Genomic DNA, 15308 nt, shown 5'->3' with positions numbered 1-15308 from the left:
ATTGAAACAGTCGGATAAATTTCTCAAATGATAAAAATATGAGTCGAAAACGTGAGGAAAAAATTCTCAGTCATCTTAATCGAGAGAATAGCTGGAAGTCGGTGCAAAGCCTTGGACGAAGGTAGACAAAGGAGGATTTTAGGTTGAATTCTAGGGGCGTTACTTCCATCAACGATCCAACACGGATAAAAACAGCTCGATTTATGTTCCCCGTTTCTTCGTTCCCCATTTGTCTCTTCCTCATTCTATCTGTTTTATACGTCCCTCGCAAAAAATCGTCTACGTTTTTCCCTAATTGTACGTTCAATTCAACGAAACTGAGCGTATTCTTTTAATAGAAACAGTATATTTAATGTATTTTAATCCATTTGCGTGTTTCTAGTAGCTACTTATCGATTCACTTGCAATCGGAGGTTATATTATGAGACTCGATTTTCGTTTGCTAGAACACAGTATTCATATTTTGCGATCGTATTTCATAATTGGAGTATCGATGAACGATTGACGTGTATTGTTTCGTTACAATATTTCAACATTTCGTGTTTATCTTTCGACTATGCGCTTCTCTTTTTTAATTAAATCAACCCATTTATCTCGAACTTCGGTACCTTGATCGGTGGTTGAAATAATTAATGTAGGACCACGAAGAATCTCTATCAACGTGTCCTAGGGATGGCGACTGCTGAAAGTATTTCGTTCTTCAAACTTTGGGATGCGCTATCGGGTAATCCTATTAAAGTCTCGAAACTGGCACCGAACTCGAATTTTCGGATCTATTTCCATCTCCTAGTTGGCAGCCGTCTTCCGCAGTTCGTCGGGCAAAACTTGATCAAATTATTTCCGTGGCTCGCGACAACGTTGAAAAATAGAGTGGCTCGTAGCCGTTTGTCAAGTTGACAGGGTAGGTGGAAACTTTTTAATCAATTTATTACGAAATTGAAAATCGACAAATTCGAAGATACTGCGTGGAAACGATTGCGTGATAAAATTGAATTTTAACCAAAAAATGTCCCGCAGAATTATTTTCACCTAATGAAAACTTCCTTTGATATCGATCCAAACACCTTTGTCCTTTAGAATGATATCGTAAAAAAAGAGAAAGAAAAACGAAACACACCTTCGTCCTACTAATTGCGCCTTCCTGTTCAAAGGTCACCCGTTTCCGTCTAACTCTTTCCACGTGCTCGTCCAGCGTAACAAGGTCAAGTGTTTTCCGCAATTAGCAAACTATCCACCGGAAGTGTCCACCGTGTCGCGTGTCCCTTGCTACGACACCGTGCATCTCCTCTTTTTCCACGCGATGCGATTAAATGCATTTCAATATCCGATAGACGGAGTAGAAAGGAGAAAGTAGAATTGAAAATAAAGTAGATAGAGATCGAGGAAGGGTTTGACGAAGGAGGTTCAAGGACTAGGTGATACACGGCCAACGAGCGTCCTTAATAAAGAGCAAGGGTCGAAGCTGGCACTCCTTGTTTCACGGGCGTAGCTCTAGTGTCGCGTTGTTTCAACGTTTTGGGGTCAAGTCCGGCTTGATTAAAGTTCGTCAACTGACAACGTTATCGGACCCCGGTGGCCGGGCGGGTTTTAATTAAACGAATACGCAAACGGCCGGTTAAGGGTAAGCCAGTAAACAGGGATGGCGTTTGTAAAATGGCCCGTTTCATTTACTTAATGAGACGACAAGTTTGTTAGCCAACAATTTTGATCCGTTGCTCCGAATGCGACACAGAGTTTCTCTCGGTAATTTTAAGCCCCGATTCGTGGATTTCCGAGACGGATTAGAACGGCTACACACGCAGAAAATCGACGGGAAATTCGACCTCAGAGTTTCACCGGATTTTACTGAAAATTCCTCTGCAAAGGAAATCGTATCAGTTTTCGACCGAAATTATTGGGTAAATTTCTCTTTAAAGGTATGCTATTCTTTTGGGAAAATTGTTTGCAATAACATAAGATTAATAAATTAAATTTTATGAATTTTGGAAATTGAAGTTTGTCGATTTAAGATTCTAAGGGTTGACATTTTATCAACTTAGCATAACAGAAATATAGAAACAAAAATACGGTAAAATCCTTCAATTCTAACGCGAGTTCGAATGCACCCCGTTTCCAAAAAACGACGAAGTTTCCGTGGAGGGTGAAACGTATTTGTTGATAAAACACACGGACACGAGAGTGCAGTGGATGGTGTAAGTAGGTCAATCGAAAAAGCGATTCGTTCGGGTGAAATTTCCATTGTCGCAAGGTTGGCTTCGATTACGGTCGCCGTTGCAATTAGCCGTTATCCACGGTTATACAAATCCGATACACTCCCCTCCCAAAGTTTTCCATTCAAGCGGAAATGTATGTCCGAAATATCGGTCAAGTTTTTACCTTGAAACGATAACATCGAATGTACTCTTTATTTGAACACAGCCAGTTATATTTAATCTAATCAATTCTGAATTCACTTGTAGCTTTCTATTATCATCCTGTACAAACATTTCCTAACAGCTGGCAAATAAAACACATGATACCCATCACCGTCCATCAATCCCCCAATGAAATTTCCCAAACATAGAAACCTTATATGAAAGACATTTGAAAATGGAAAGTGACCGATCGTCGGATGACAGCCCTTCCCTAAAAACTTCCCTTCGTTTGGCCCGGTTTCCGTATCAAGGGAAATTCTTGGAAAGCAAAGAGGGGTGAATGAAGGAGGGGGAGGTTGGTAGTAAGGGTGGTGGAAACACGCGAGACTCAGCTTATTTCTATCGATCTGATGATAGCCCTGGGGGGGCCGGCTCGGCGGCGCGGCGCATGGCGACACGGCTATGCGGCTTTTAATCCGTCGCGACGCCCCCGATGTCGGGACGCGTTCGAGACGCAGCCACCTTTTCCGTTCGTCGTTAAATCTGTCGGTGAATCGCGCGCGGAAAACGCGCTTCCATCCTCTCTGACGTTGCGATCGACTTTCGTCTCGTGCCAGTTCCTCCCGTGAGAACAATCGTGCAACCAGGCCACCCTAGGGACTAGCTGCGTTACGTCACGGTCGAAGAACAGGTGCCTGGTCGCACTCGCGAGTCGCGCATCAGCGTGGCATGCGTCGCGACGCGGTAACGAGCATCGGAATAGTTGATCGGTTGACTCTGATTATCGTAGCGGATCAGTGAACAGCCTATTGCTTCGAAGAGTGATCAAGGTGAGCACACCTGCTCCCGGTAAAGGTAGCTCGATGACAATTTTCCTTTTTCGTTGTGAAACGTTTTACGTGGATGCAAGTGACTGCGTACCCTTCGTATTGCACCCTTCCAATTAAACCGTAATTGTAGGCTTTCTTTTGAAAAGAAACAGCAGATGTTCGTCAACGTTTGCACATTTTCTGTTCGATACTCGGATACTCGTTGAACACAGATTATTTCAATGCGGACATATCCAGGTGTTGGAGTTTGGTAAATTTTTCACCTAAAATCGAGCCCTCTTGACCCAGTGACATTTTCGAATCCCGTAACAAATCCACGCGTGTTCCGTCACTGCGGAACAGCGTCGAACAGGTGCGTGAAACGTGCACGGATCGAGGCCAGAGTTTCGGGCGCAGTGCGCAGGTAGGATTTGGATCAGCTGAAACTCGCGTGCGACGCGTCGCCTGTAATGTCTCTATTCTTAAATTACCCTTACCCTTGGGTTTTGAACATTTTTATTTTTGCGAACACGATCACAGAGATCGATATCAAAAATTGTTCACTCGCCCACGTCGTGTGCTTACGAAGTTATCGTGTTGCACGAGACAGGCTCGACCGTGAAGGAAAATCAATTTCGAAGAGGAGAAGGTCGTCCGTTTTGCATCTGCACCGAAGTTTCTGCTCGATGAATTCTCGTCAAGCTGCATTCCACGGGGACCGAGGCGCCCCGTGGTCATTTCGCTACGAAGAACGACCTTTCCGTTGGTTGAAACGTATGCGACCACTTAAAGCGGACGTACCTCGATGTAGCCGAGCCTTAACCAAATGAAGTCATTCATGAATTCGCCGACGAGGCTCACAGCTACCGTCGACAGTCAATTAACCATGAAATCGTGCCTCCCATTACCGTCGTTATAAATATTTCATGATCCAGATCGGTCCTTGGGTCCTCGACCGTGACTCTGATCGTTGCATTTACTCGGAATAAAGTAAGGTCGAACGTAATCTCATTAAGAAAAAGAATTTTAGAAAAATATTCGATTTTCAAAATTTTTAATTCACCCTAAATTCGCTGTACTTCGGATCACCCTATCGCCCTTTAGATTATCCATGGTGTGCATTGCTGCGCGACTTTAATGGAGGAATGGATACGCAGCTGCACCGGTCGGCCACAAATGTGTGGTCTTTGTTAACGCAAATGGGAAGACTATGCGTCGAGCGGGTACTCTGAAACGGGATGAAAATGGACCCTTCCAGAGATCCCTTCCTCCAGCTGAAGGGATGAGAGTAACAGAGAAAGGGTGAATCCGGGTAACGCTCTTAAACGATGAGCCCTCTGGGATGGGCTTGGATTTTCACGAAAATTTTAATTAGAACATCCCACTTTTTCCCCCCCATTACTGGCGCTTCTCAACTTTGTGAAATTTCGTGGGGTTGTTGAACTGTTAACAGAGTGGCTTAATTAAGGCAGTCATAGAAGAACTGTGATTCAAGATTTCAGTGTATCTACTATTCTTTTTATTGATTGTTTGTTTAATGAATGCTAGCTTCGAGGTTTGGCTCGAATGATCTTTCGATGGTAATATCGAAATCAACGACCCTCTAATGATAGCATTCAACTGGAACAACCCTCAAATTCTGTTAATGACACCCACAGAATATAGGGTTCGATTACATTAACCTCTGGGTCGTTAGGTGCAATCGAATCCGATACCAATGAATTTCAAATTCCCTAGCTCGATTATGATAATTTTGAAACCTCAAAATTGAATTGCAAAGATCTATCAGTCGTATAATTGAATTACCTTTTAAATCCCACGATTTTTCTACTTTAATGACAGATTTCTTAAGATCATTATTTGTATCCCCAAAATAGTCGTATAGCAATTCAAGACAATCGCGTCGCCGTGTGTTCTGATGGTAAGAGACAGTTCATTTCCGCGTGACACGAAGCTGTGCAACTCCTTACGTGCAGAAATTCCTTCGAGAAGGCACGTGTTCCCGACTACTCGTCATTTTCACGAGTACTTGGTCTTGTGCCGCTCGTTGTAGAGGCAAATACTCGAGTTCTCGCGTAGGCAATTCGAAACGGTCGAATTTCAATGGAGGTCTTAATTAACGCTGTAATTTCGCTGCGTACGCCTACTTGCCAGAGGTACTCGTTGCTTTCCGTTATGCGTGGGATTGCATACGTGCTGCGGGTCGAGTGATATTTGCGAAAATCCGTTGCATTCCCATAGAGACAGGTATAAATATCTTGGGTGTCGAGTCACATAGGAGATCCGAGAACGAACGCTTTGAAGACGATTCATGAAATGAAATTCCAGTTTCGTTCGATTCATGGTGTGTTCCATGAACGTTCAGCTGTCCGTAGATTAATAGTTTAATATTCCATACTTCTCGCAAGCCGATGGTTCACAATTATTTCTAACGCTTAGCTCGTTTTATCGAGTCTTCTGTCAATAACGTTCAATTGACTGGACACGAGTATGGCAGTATTTAATCGGCCAACTCGGGGACGGATTAAAAGTATTTAATTACAAGCGTGTTCGAAGCTTCGTGGCGCTTGAAAGTTATTCCGGCGCGTACGCGGCTGTCTTTCCAGCGCGGTGACTTTAATTAAAGTACTGCGAGAGGCGGAGCAATTAATGGACGGCGACATAGTTTAAGAACTCGATACCACCACGTGGATCCTTAATGAAAAAACTTTATCCCCTTGGCGAAGGGAAAAGAAACACCCCCGCATTTTTTATTTCTCGAGCAACAATCATCGAATGCTTCTTCTCGAGAGATATTACTTTACGTGTATCATCGACTCTTTAATTTAGTCGTTTTTCAATCGGAAAATAATTCTTCTTACGCTTGTAATACAAAGTGAGCAGAGAAGAATGAATTCATATTTTTTGATAAAGAAACGAAGTACCTTGGACTTCACTTAAGACATTAATCTGTCTTAGAGGCACATAAAAGATTATGTTAACTTATTAATCATGCAACCCTTTTCTTGATTACTTTCCCAGAGAGGTACGCACAGTCGTGCTGAACAAAGGTTCCTCCGGTCTGGGTTTCAATATCGTCGGCGGTGAGGATGGCGAGGGAATTTTCATTTCCTTCATCCTAGCCGGGGGTCCGGCCGATCTAAGCGGTGAACTGCGACGTGGCGATCAGATACTCAGCGTCAATGGCATTAATCTTCGGACAGCCACCCACGAGGAGGCTGCGGCAGCCCTTAAGGTACCCTTTCACTTTCGACCATCTCAAAAATCGTCCTTAAAATACATAAACAAACTTAAGATTTCGATTCGCGTGCGCAGGGTACCGGGCAGACAGTGACGATCGTGGTGCAGTACAAGCCCGAAGATTACAACAGATTCGAGGCGAAGATCCATGATCTTAAACAACAAATTTCCCAGCAGAATATGATGACAGGCACCCTCATGAGGACCTCGCAGAAGAAATCACTTTACGTTAGGTAAGTGATTGAAAAATCTTCGATCAATTTGTTCGAATACTAACATAAGATATACGTGTTAATTGTTCCAGAGCGTTGTTCGATTACGATCCCAACAAGGATGACGGTCTGCCAAGCCGCGGTTTGGCATTCCGTTACGGTGAAATCCTACACGTGACGAATGCAAGCGACGACGAATGGTGGCAAGCTAGAAGAGTAACTCCTCAGGGTGATGAGGAAGGTCTCGGCATAATACCGTCTCGCAGACGATGGGAACGGAAGCAACGCGCCAGGGATCGTTCTGTCAAGTTCCAGGGCCACATGCCGGTGATCCTTGACAAGGTAAGCTTGATCGATGGACCGCATCGTAAAATCGAAGATATCAATTTTTATTTATTTTTTTTAATAATTCAACTCGAATTCCCGTCCGAATTCCTCGATTAATTATAAGAAATCGAAGTTCACTTTGTTTGATCACCTTCTCCGTTGTGCATTTACGTAACACAAGATCGATGGATTGCAGCAATCGACATTGGATAGGAAGAAGAAAAACTTCTCGTTCAGCAGGAAGTTCCCGTTCATGAAGAGCAAGGACGACAAATCCGAGGACGGTTCGGACCAGGAACGTGAGTGTCCCTTGAAACATCATCGACTCGTATCCTGCACGTTCTGTGCATGTTCAGACCCGTATCTATTGTGGTTTTTACGTGACTATTTTTTATCTTTTTTTATTATTATTATTCTCGTATTTCTAAGTCACTATTTTTATATACGTATATCTATTATATTTAGACCGTGTGTTTGAATTTACAAATCAGTATCTATATTTTTTGTTTCTCTGTCACGTGTGTCTTGAATCCGACCCCCATTACAAAGATCTATACCGGCGTGCAGATTTTTGTTAACAAACAAAATCGACTGCCGAACTTTGTTCGTAACCTTTCGTAGCCTCGATTGTGTCTTTCTTGTTCGTATTTAGCGTTTAACATTTTTTTACGTTCTTCTTGTCGATCGATGTTCACGTGGAAAGTTTATCGAACTCGCGTCAGATCCGATCCGACGACCAGAAATTTATGAAATTTTTCTTTAAATCTCTTTCGTCGACTCGATTGATAGCTTTAGTAATCCGTGACAGGTGCGACGATTACGCCCAACTTCCGATTGAGCTTTTGTGTTTTTTTTACCATGTGAAAACGTGACATGTGTTTTGTTTTTGCCTGCTTGTGTAGGGTCGCCCACGACACCCGAGAACGAAAACGATCCTACACGTAAGTATTCCAAGTTAGTTTCAACAAGAAGAAACAAGATACGATCATACACGTACACGTACTTAAATCATCAAAACGTTCATACGATAATTACACGCGTACTCGCGGTGCAATATAGTCCGTCGAACGAGACGAGTCATTTTTACAAATTCATGCGCTCGACGCATGGTCGGAGCTCACAGTTGTTTCCAGTTCTTCAAACGCTTCGGTTGAAGGCTGTGTACCGTGAATCCGAGCCTGCTTCGAGCACGTGAATTTATATGCATTTACTGTCTCGTCTCGTTGAATGGGCTGTATCAAAATTAAACAAAATAATAGTTGAACAATAAAGATGGACAGAAACGTTAATCAAGCGACCCTATGTAAACTTTTTACACTTCTCAAGAAGGTCTCTCTTTTTCGTACGTTCTTCTTTGCTTAGCACGCCACGAACCTTTTCATCCTTGCACATAATAATCACTCGCATTATGCATTTTCTCTGTGTTTTCACTAAACATCGAGCATGCTTTGCGATAGTTCACTCGACTAAGTCGCTAACCTTTTGGCTAACCTTTCGATGGATCGTTATAACTCCTTCCCGAAATGCTTTTAGAAAGATCCAGCACGTGTAGCGACCCGTAGACGAGAGTTTCTAGGTTGCTCGTCTACGTTTTCTGTTATTTACAAACGGATAAAACGCCGTCTCCCCTTATCGTTTTACGGCCGTTTTACTTAAACCTCGGATTAAACGCTCACTTAAGTAAGCCTGTTTACAGCAGAAGCGAGCAAGCTCTTCTTAGAGCTGCATCCGAATATCGTGAAATGCAGAAATTTGCATTAATCGAGCTTAATACTTTGACCGCTTCGATTTTAATACGTGGATTTTTATATTATTACTTGCAGTCGTTAAAATGTTTCCTAGCAATCAAACTGAATTAATGCTGTTCGATATTAAAATAAAGGAACACGTAACCAGAGCAACGAAGCTCGAGTCACACTGCATAAAATCAGACAAGAAATAATGATTATTGGCGAATCGAGATCGGATAACTCGAGTTACCCCGGACGGTAGGACGGATGTCGTTCATGCTTAATGCTTAATTAATCCTAGCAATTATTAACGGCCGCTTATTAGTACGCAACGTATACTGAAATATTGAACTTGTTATGTTTTAGCATTCATGCTGTGCTACACCCAGGACGACACTAACACCGAAGGTAATCACGTCTCTCTCTTTCTCTCTGTCTCTATTTTTTCTCTCTTCATTTGATCACTCTATTTCACACGCATACATTTACACGTAATCACACATGGTCCTCGTATTTGTATCTTCTTTTTTTTATTTTTTTTTTTTTGTTACGCCCTTCTCTGTTCGCCTTTCATTTTGGTTTCCATTATGTATTCTCTTCCCTCCCCCAACCTCGTTCTTCCTCTACCAGTCAGTTTCATCTCGGTCGCATCAATTAACAAAGCACACATTCATTACCGCGATATAACGATCCAGCCGCGGGACGAACGCATTGTTCGGCGAGGTCCTTTTGTCGTGGCGCGTTGTTACTTTTGAATAGCACAGGGCTGCTGGCTTTCCGTCCTGTTGTCGATTTAACGGATCTACCCAGTTCGAGAACGCTCGCTGTGCTGGCCATTTTGTTCTCCAGTATTTTTAACCCTTCAAACATTGGGATTTTATCCAACCGCGGACTCTGTCAGCAGAAACGGATTTCGACTGACCGTTTCGATTTGTTACAAATATTTGTTTGCCTTTGTTTTCTTTAATTATTTGACCCTTTCTCTAAACAGAGTTAAATTTTTTGAATTCTGTCGCTTTTTTCAAATTGCATTGTCTACCATAGAAACGGGTAACCAGAAACAATCGAACCCGAATAATTTAGCTTTATTTGTTGCTGTTTTTGTCCAGGCGATTCGTTTCAATTTCTACAATACTTTCAGGCTTCGCGATGAAATTGATTGAATCGTTGTAACGAAATATCCTAACGCGAATTTTGATAGCTGTTCAAACTATCGATCGCGTGGCTGTTCGAGACAACGATGGAATAAAATAAATCCTCCGGTTTTCGCTTTAAAATTTCGCTCGCGTATCTTCGAAACTAATATCCGTTATCACTGAACGATTTCACGTTTCGTGGTCGTCGCGAGCTAGCGAACGAACGACCGTTCATTCTTCGTCTCCACTTTCATTTCACGCCGCGCTTCTTCCATCTGTTTCATTCACAAAAAGATTTATCTTGCGTCACAGGGAGTAGAGAAATTTTATATCGTGTTGAACTGCCGTATATCGAGGAACTGACATTAGTTGCTCTGGAAAAGGAGGATGATGAGAATAATGACGAGCTTAGTAAGTGGATATAATAAAATGAAACGAGTCAAGTGTGTGAACAGGAGTGAACCAGCATATCTATGCTGAAATTAAAACTCCTCGAACTAACATAATCGAACGTGGTTTTTCGATCGAGAACCCACACTTTTATCTTCCCTCAATTACTTTTAATTTATCTTTTTAACTCTCTTCAATCCCATCCAGAGTTACCCGCACTTAACAAAACGCCGATACGCTTCGCACAATTGGGACAGTCGCGACGTGCTTTTTATCTGTTTGTCTGTCGTTTGATTTCTCTCTGTACAACTAATTACTTTGGATAGAATTTTAAGGAAGCTACATCGTTTCTCGTGTGTCGAGATGTTAAATTTTTCATTCTCTTATAAAGGGTTAAATTAATTGCACATGATAAATGCAATGCTGCACCGTTAAGTGGAACGCGATCAATTGTCAACGAGAAACGAGGTGTTCCGGGTTAATTATTAAATCGTTAGCGTTGCGTAGCGTCGAGTATCGATTACGAAATGTAAACCCTTCGAGTTTGTTAGCATAGTCGCCACATTAACCAATGCCACGTCGGCCTTGGTACTCCCTCTCTATCTTCAGTCGCCTAAGTACTAGACCCTAGGGTGCTTACCCTTTCCCTGCTTCGATCTCCTAGATGCTAAAGCATGGATCATGGCTCAGGTGATTCTAACGATCCCTGATCTCGTATCTATACGATCGTTAACCAAAATCGAGATCGATTTTCCCATAATTTTCTGTCCGCTATTCTCTCTCTTATTCTGAACTCTTTCTCTTTCGTCAATAACGCAGGTGCGAAACTCTGTGCGACGATCGAGAGAGATACGTAAAGAGAAACGTTTGTTTGAAAGAGTGCGAACATTCTAACCGAGGATAACAAAGCTTATTTTTACCACGAACACCCACCCGTGTCCCGGTGACGCCGAATCTACTTATACTAAAAATTGCAGGCAGCGAAGAAAACGTGTTGTCGTACGAGGCAGTCCAGCAGCTCACCATACAATACACTCGGCCAGTTATTATCCTCGGTCCTCTCAAGGATCGCATCAACGACGACCTCATCTCCGAGTTCCCCGACAAATTCGGCAGCTGCGTCCCACGTAAGTGAAACCGCTTAATTTTCAATCCGAAAGAAGGGGTTAATTGAAAGGTAACACGAAGGGGTAAAACGAAGAATTTTAATGATATCTTTCAGACACAACGAGGAGTAGAAGGGAATACGAAGTGGATGGACGAGATTATCATTTCGTGGCGTCCAGGGAACAAATGGAGAGGGATATTCAAAATCATTTGTTCATAGAGGCTGGCCAGTACAACGATAATCTTTACGGAACTTCCGTCGCGTCTGTTCGAGAAGTCGCTGAAAAGGTAACGAATCGAGGGATTAAATCGAATATCGAATACTGACGAAGATAACTTGATCACTCCAGGGGAAACACTGTATTCTTGACGTTAGCGGAAATGCCATCAAGAGGTTACAAGTAGCACAACTGTATCCGATCGCCATCTTCATCAAACCGAAATCCGTCGAGTCAGTTATGTAAGTGGTACTTTTTCAAAACATCTAGCTCAATTTTATTAATCATCGGTTCGTGTTCGCAGGGAGATGAACAAGAGGATGACGGAGGAACAGGCGAAGAAGACGTACGAGCGAGCATTGAAGATGGAACAAGAGTTCGGAGAGTATTTTACTGGTAAGTGATTTCCAAGTCGTCGTTTTAGTGAACGATGTTTCACTCCGACTTCTGAAGAATTTTACAATCTCGTATCGCGACGAGGGCTATGCGCACCTGGTGCATCCGCAAGCGATAACGCATTAGGGTACACGTGAAAAGAGGGCTATTTATTTTCCTGTTTCAGCCGTAGTACAAGGTGATACGCCCGAAGAGATCTACGTTAAGGTGAAGGAGGTGATTGCCGAGCAATCAGGACCGAACATTTGGGTGCCGTGCAGGGACCAGCAACTGTGACGTCCTGCCCCCAACGCTCAGCCCGGTCCGAACGCTTGGACCCTACCTCCGAGGCGTCAAGCTTAATTGCTCTTAATAAAATAATCGAGTAACTCTCTAATGCCTTCCCCGTTCCCATCCCGTACCCGTCCCGCACCACACACACCCTGCCCGATCGAGTAACAAGAATACAAAAAAATCCCAAGTCGAGGCGTATGCCTCAGCCGCGTTCACGAAGCTCGTCGAATAAATATTTCGACCGATTGAACGAACGACACGAAGGATTAGGAGAGCAACAATCTGAAGGAGAGATGGTTAGATTAAGGAAAGGAGTATGGTTAGCGTGTTCGAAATTTCCTTTGCAAGGAGAGTAAAGTATTATAAAAACTCGTAACTCGACGGTAATAAGAATGTTACGCCGTGTTAGAATAGATTGTTGAGTGTCTTCGAAGGAAACGAACAGCGTCGCTGGGAGATTCGTGTTATAGTGTTAAAAATACCAAAAGTGTTTCGTTGTACCACGATGTTTTTCACGATTAGCCACGTATCGAACGGGGTTTGTCGAGCCACCGAACAAGGAGATATCGCATCCTCACGGGCGTTCGTATCCGCGTTGAATTTTTTCTACGATGTTGTACGTGACACGACTAACACACGACGTCCCGTGAGACATGCATCCTCCCCGTTGCAACGAACATGAAAACAGTTACTCGAGCTTCGTAATTTCTAACGTCGATACGCACTCTCCCTTTTTTTCATTGTACTCTTTACCGGGAAGGAAGACGAACGAATGACAAAGCCGTGTGCTCGTCTATTCGCCTCGAAATTGATTTTGAAATTGATTAGATCAAAGTCGCGCGAGATCGAAGTCGAGCTAAATCCAGCTGTACCCCTCTGTGTTTTCATATACATGTAAAAGAGAGAAACAGGAAAAACAAAGATTTCGCGTCGTAGTTTCTCGTCGATCGATCGACCTCGACGCCTTTGTGTGTACAGCACCCTCCGTGGAAACGCGATAGAAAGAGAGGCGAATAACAAACGACGACTCGGTTGAAATCGAACGAACACAAAAGCGACAAAGAAAATAGTAGATTTTTAAGGTAGATCCTCGTCGCGATCGCTCGCAAGACGCGCACAGCACGTTAGACGCTTAAAAGGGAGAATTTTCATGTACTTTTTTTTTTTTCTTTTCTTTCACGCGCAAATCGCGACGACGACGACGACGAATAAGCGTAACAGTCGACGAACGGAACGGGAGAGACATGATACGCAGAAATAAAATAACAAAAAAAAAAACACTTATTATAATAATAAAATAATAATAACACTTGGCTTCACCGATCACTGTATATGTATCGCTTGGTCCGGTTAATTCTGAGCGAAGTAGCGCGGTATTTTTTAATGTACTTAATCGCAATAAGAGGCGAAAAATGAGAAGGAGACAGAGGGAATCGAGAATGATTCGTTAGAAAGGCGTTATGAAATGTTAGAAAGAAATTCGAGCGTAGTGAATGAATCGAAAGAGGAAGGAAAGAACAAAGAATGATAGAAAAATAATAAAAACAGAATGATTCGTTTATATCTGTTTGAAAGGATTAGGAAAGAAACTGAAAGAGAGAAAGACAAAAGCCGGACGCATGTAACGAACCTCACGATTCATCAAACCTCACAGGACAAATCTTTAGATGCTAGAATAGCGATATATAATGTTTTGTACAGCTAGATTACTAAGCCAGTACTGGGTTATGTGCAACATTATATATATATAAATAAATAAATATATATATATATACAGAGAGGAAGAGAGTATGAAAGTGTGCATGCGCGTGAGATAGACGAAGAGCGAAAGAAGACGAACAGTTAAGGAGAGAAAGAATGAATACTATTGTAATTTAAATACCACTACTAAATTATTATTACGATAGTAGGTATACATATATATATATATATATATATATTATTGTAAATACCTGTACCCGGGTAATCGAGATGGTATATGGTGGTAGCATAGGCGTGGAATCGAAGCGGGTTTCTCGAGCATGTCGAAGAGGTTTACCGTTCGATTATTATTCTCTGATGTTAGTTTTCTACGATTGGTCACTGCCAATCCATAGAAAGCCGACTAATGAAATATATATTCGTGTCGCGAATGAAAAATATGCGACGCGATTCGGTCTCATCGAACGGTTCGATCAAAGTCTAAATTTTAGACTAATTAAAACGCCTCGTAGCCATTTTCACACGGACGAATTCGAAGAGTTGTAAGAAGGTTTCAGAGCGTGTCAAAGGGTCGCCAGTGTGAAATGTTGAATTTAGAGAAGGTCGAGGAGATGGAGAACGCGAAGTGATCGAGACCATCGTCGATTGAACATAGTATTTCCGAATGATAAATAAGAAAAGAGGAGAAGATAGTTAAGGAAAGAACGCATCGTTATGGTATGGCTTAATTAAAGCTAAAACTGTATATCGTCGAAATGGTCACACGCTATACCGTTTATATTAATCGATCGTCGATTGCACGGTGATTCTTTCGGCGATTGCTTCTCCCTTGGTCGGACCGGGCTCGTAGAATTCTACTTTGCGTTTCCTCATTCGATTTTGGTTTCTTCGGTAGAACGCGATCGGGTGTAACAATTAGCACGAGTGCGCTTTCTACGAGCTATTTTTCCTACGGACAGAAGAGATATTCTGTGTTTTTAGAGCCGTTGATAGTTGAAAAAAGAGAAGCCAAGCGAGGAGAAGCGTTGCCGTGATTATTAAGCACGGGTCGTGCCTGAAGACAGAAAGAAAGAGGTAGGCTTCGATGTAAGTTAAAGAAAAAAATCTATGATAAAGAAAAAGGGCAAAAAAAAAAAAATAATAAGAATTGTGGAGAAAATGATGATGAAAAAGACGCCTGTCTCGATGTAAAGGAACGTATAAAGAGAATAATTACTACAAACACTTATTATACACCTCTATAGTCTATTTAATAATATTACTTATTGAATTGTCAATCTCATGTTCACCTTGTTTCATCGTTTTTAAATAGTTAATAAACGTTTTACCGATTTTAACGACGGCCTTTCGTGAACACCACGCGTCTCCTCCCCTGCTCCTCGTTCTGAACTGAAACTTAACGCTAATTGGTAATA

The 15308-nt window shown here is 42.3% G+C and overlaps 1 protein-coding gene across 12 annotated transcripts in view; it reads left to right on the top strand.

Annotated features, from left to right (window-relative positions):
• LOC114883068 (disks large 1 tumor suppressor protein) overlaps positions 1-15230 on the top strand; it is a 335824-nt gene extending 320594 nt beyond the window's left edge. For 7 of the 12 annotated variants that reach the window (XM_046290086.1, XM_046290081.1, XM_046290079.1 and 4 more), the window contains 12 exons: positions 6185-6398; positions 6479-6636; positions 6708-6957; positions 7124-7241; positions 7845-7883; positions 9039-9080; positions 10121-10219; positions 11176-11325; positions 11421-11593; positions 11656-11765; positions 11828-11919; positions 12086-15230. In XM_046290086.1, the coding sequence (XP_046146042.1) occupies positions 6185-6398; positions 6479-6636; positions 6708-6957; positions 7124-7241; positions 7845-7883; positions 9039-9080; positions 10121-10219; positions 11176-11325; positions 11421-11593; positions 11656-11765; positions 11828-11919; positions 12086-12195 (1555 nt within the window). In that variant the 3' untranslated portion in view covers positions 12196-15230. The remainder of the gene's footprint in view (positions 1-6184; positions 6399-6478; positions 6637-6707; positions 6958-7123; positions 7242-7844; positions 7884-9038; positions 9081-10120; positions 10220-11175; positions 11326-11420; positions 11594-11655; positions 11766-11827; positions 11920-12085) is intronic. The other 5 variants (XM_046290078.1, XM_046290083.1, XM_046290080.1 and 2 more) reach the window with 5 other exon arrangements.
• Positions 15231-15308: the final 78 nt, after the last annotated feature.

The sequence above is a fragment of the Osmia bicornis genome, chromosome 2 (assembly GCF_907164935.1).
Source record: "Osmia bicornis bicornis chromosome 2, iOsmBic2.1, whole genome shotgun sequence".
Classification (NCBI taxonomy): Eukaryota; Metazoa; Arthropoda; class Insecta; order Hymenoptera; family Megachilidae; genus Osmia; species Osmia bicornis.
This window is presented reverse-complemented; position numbering and strand designations above follow the sequence as displayed.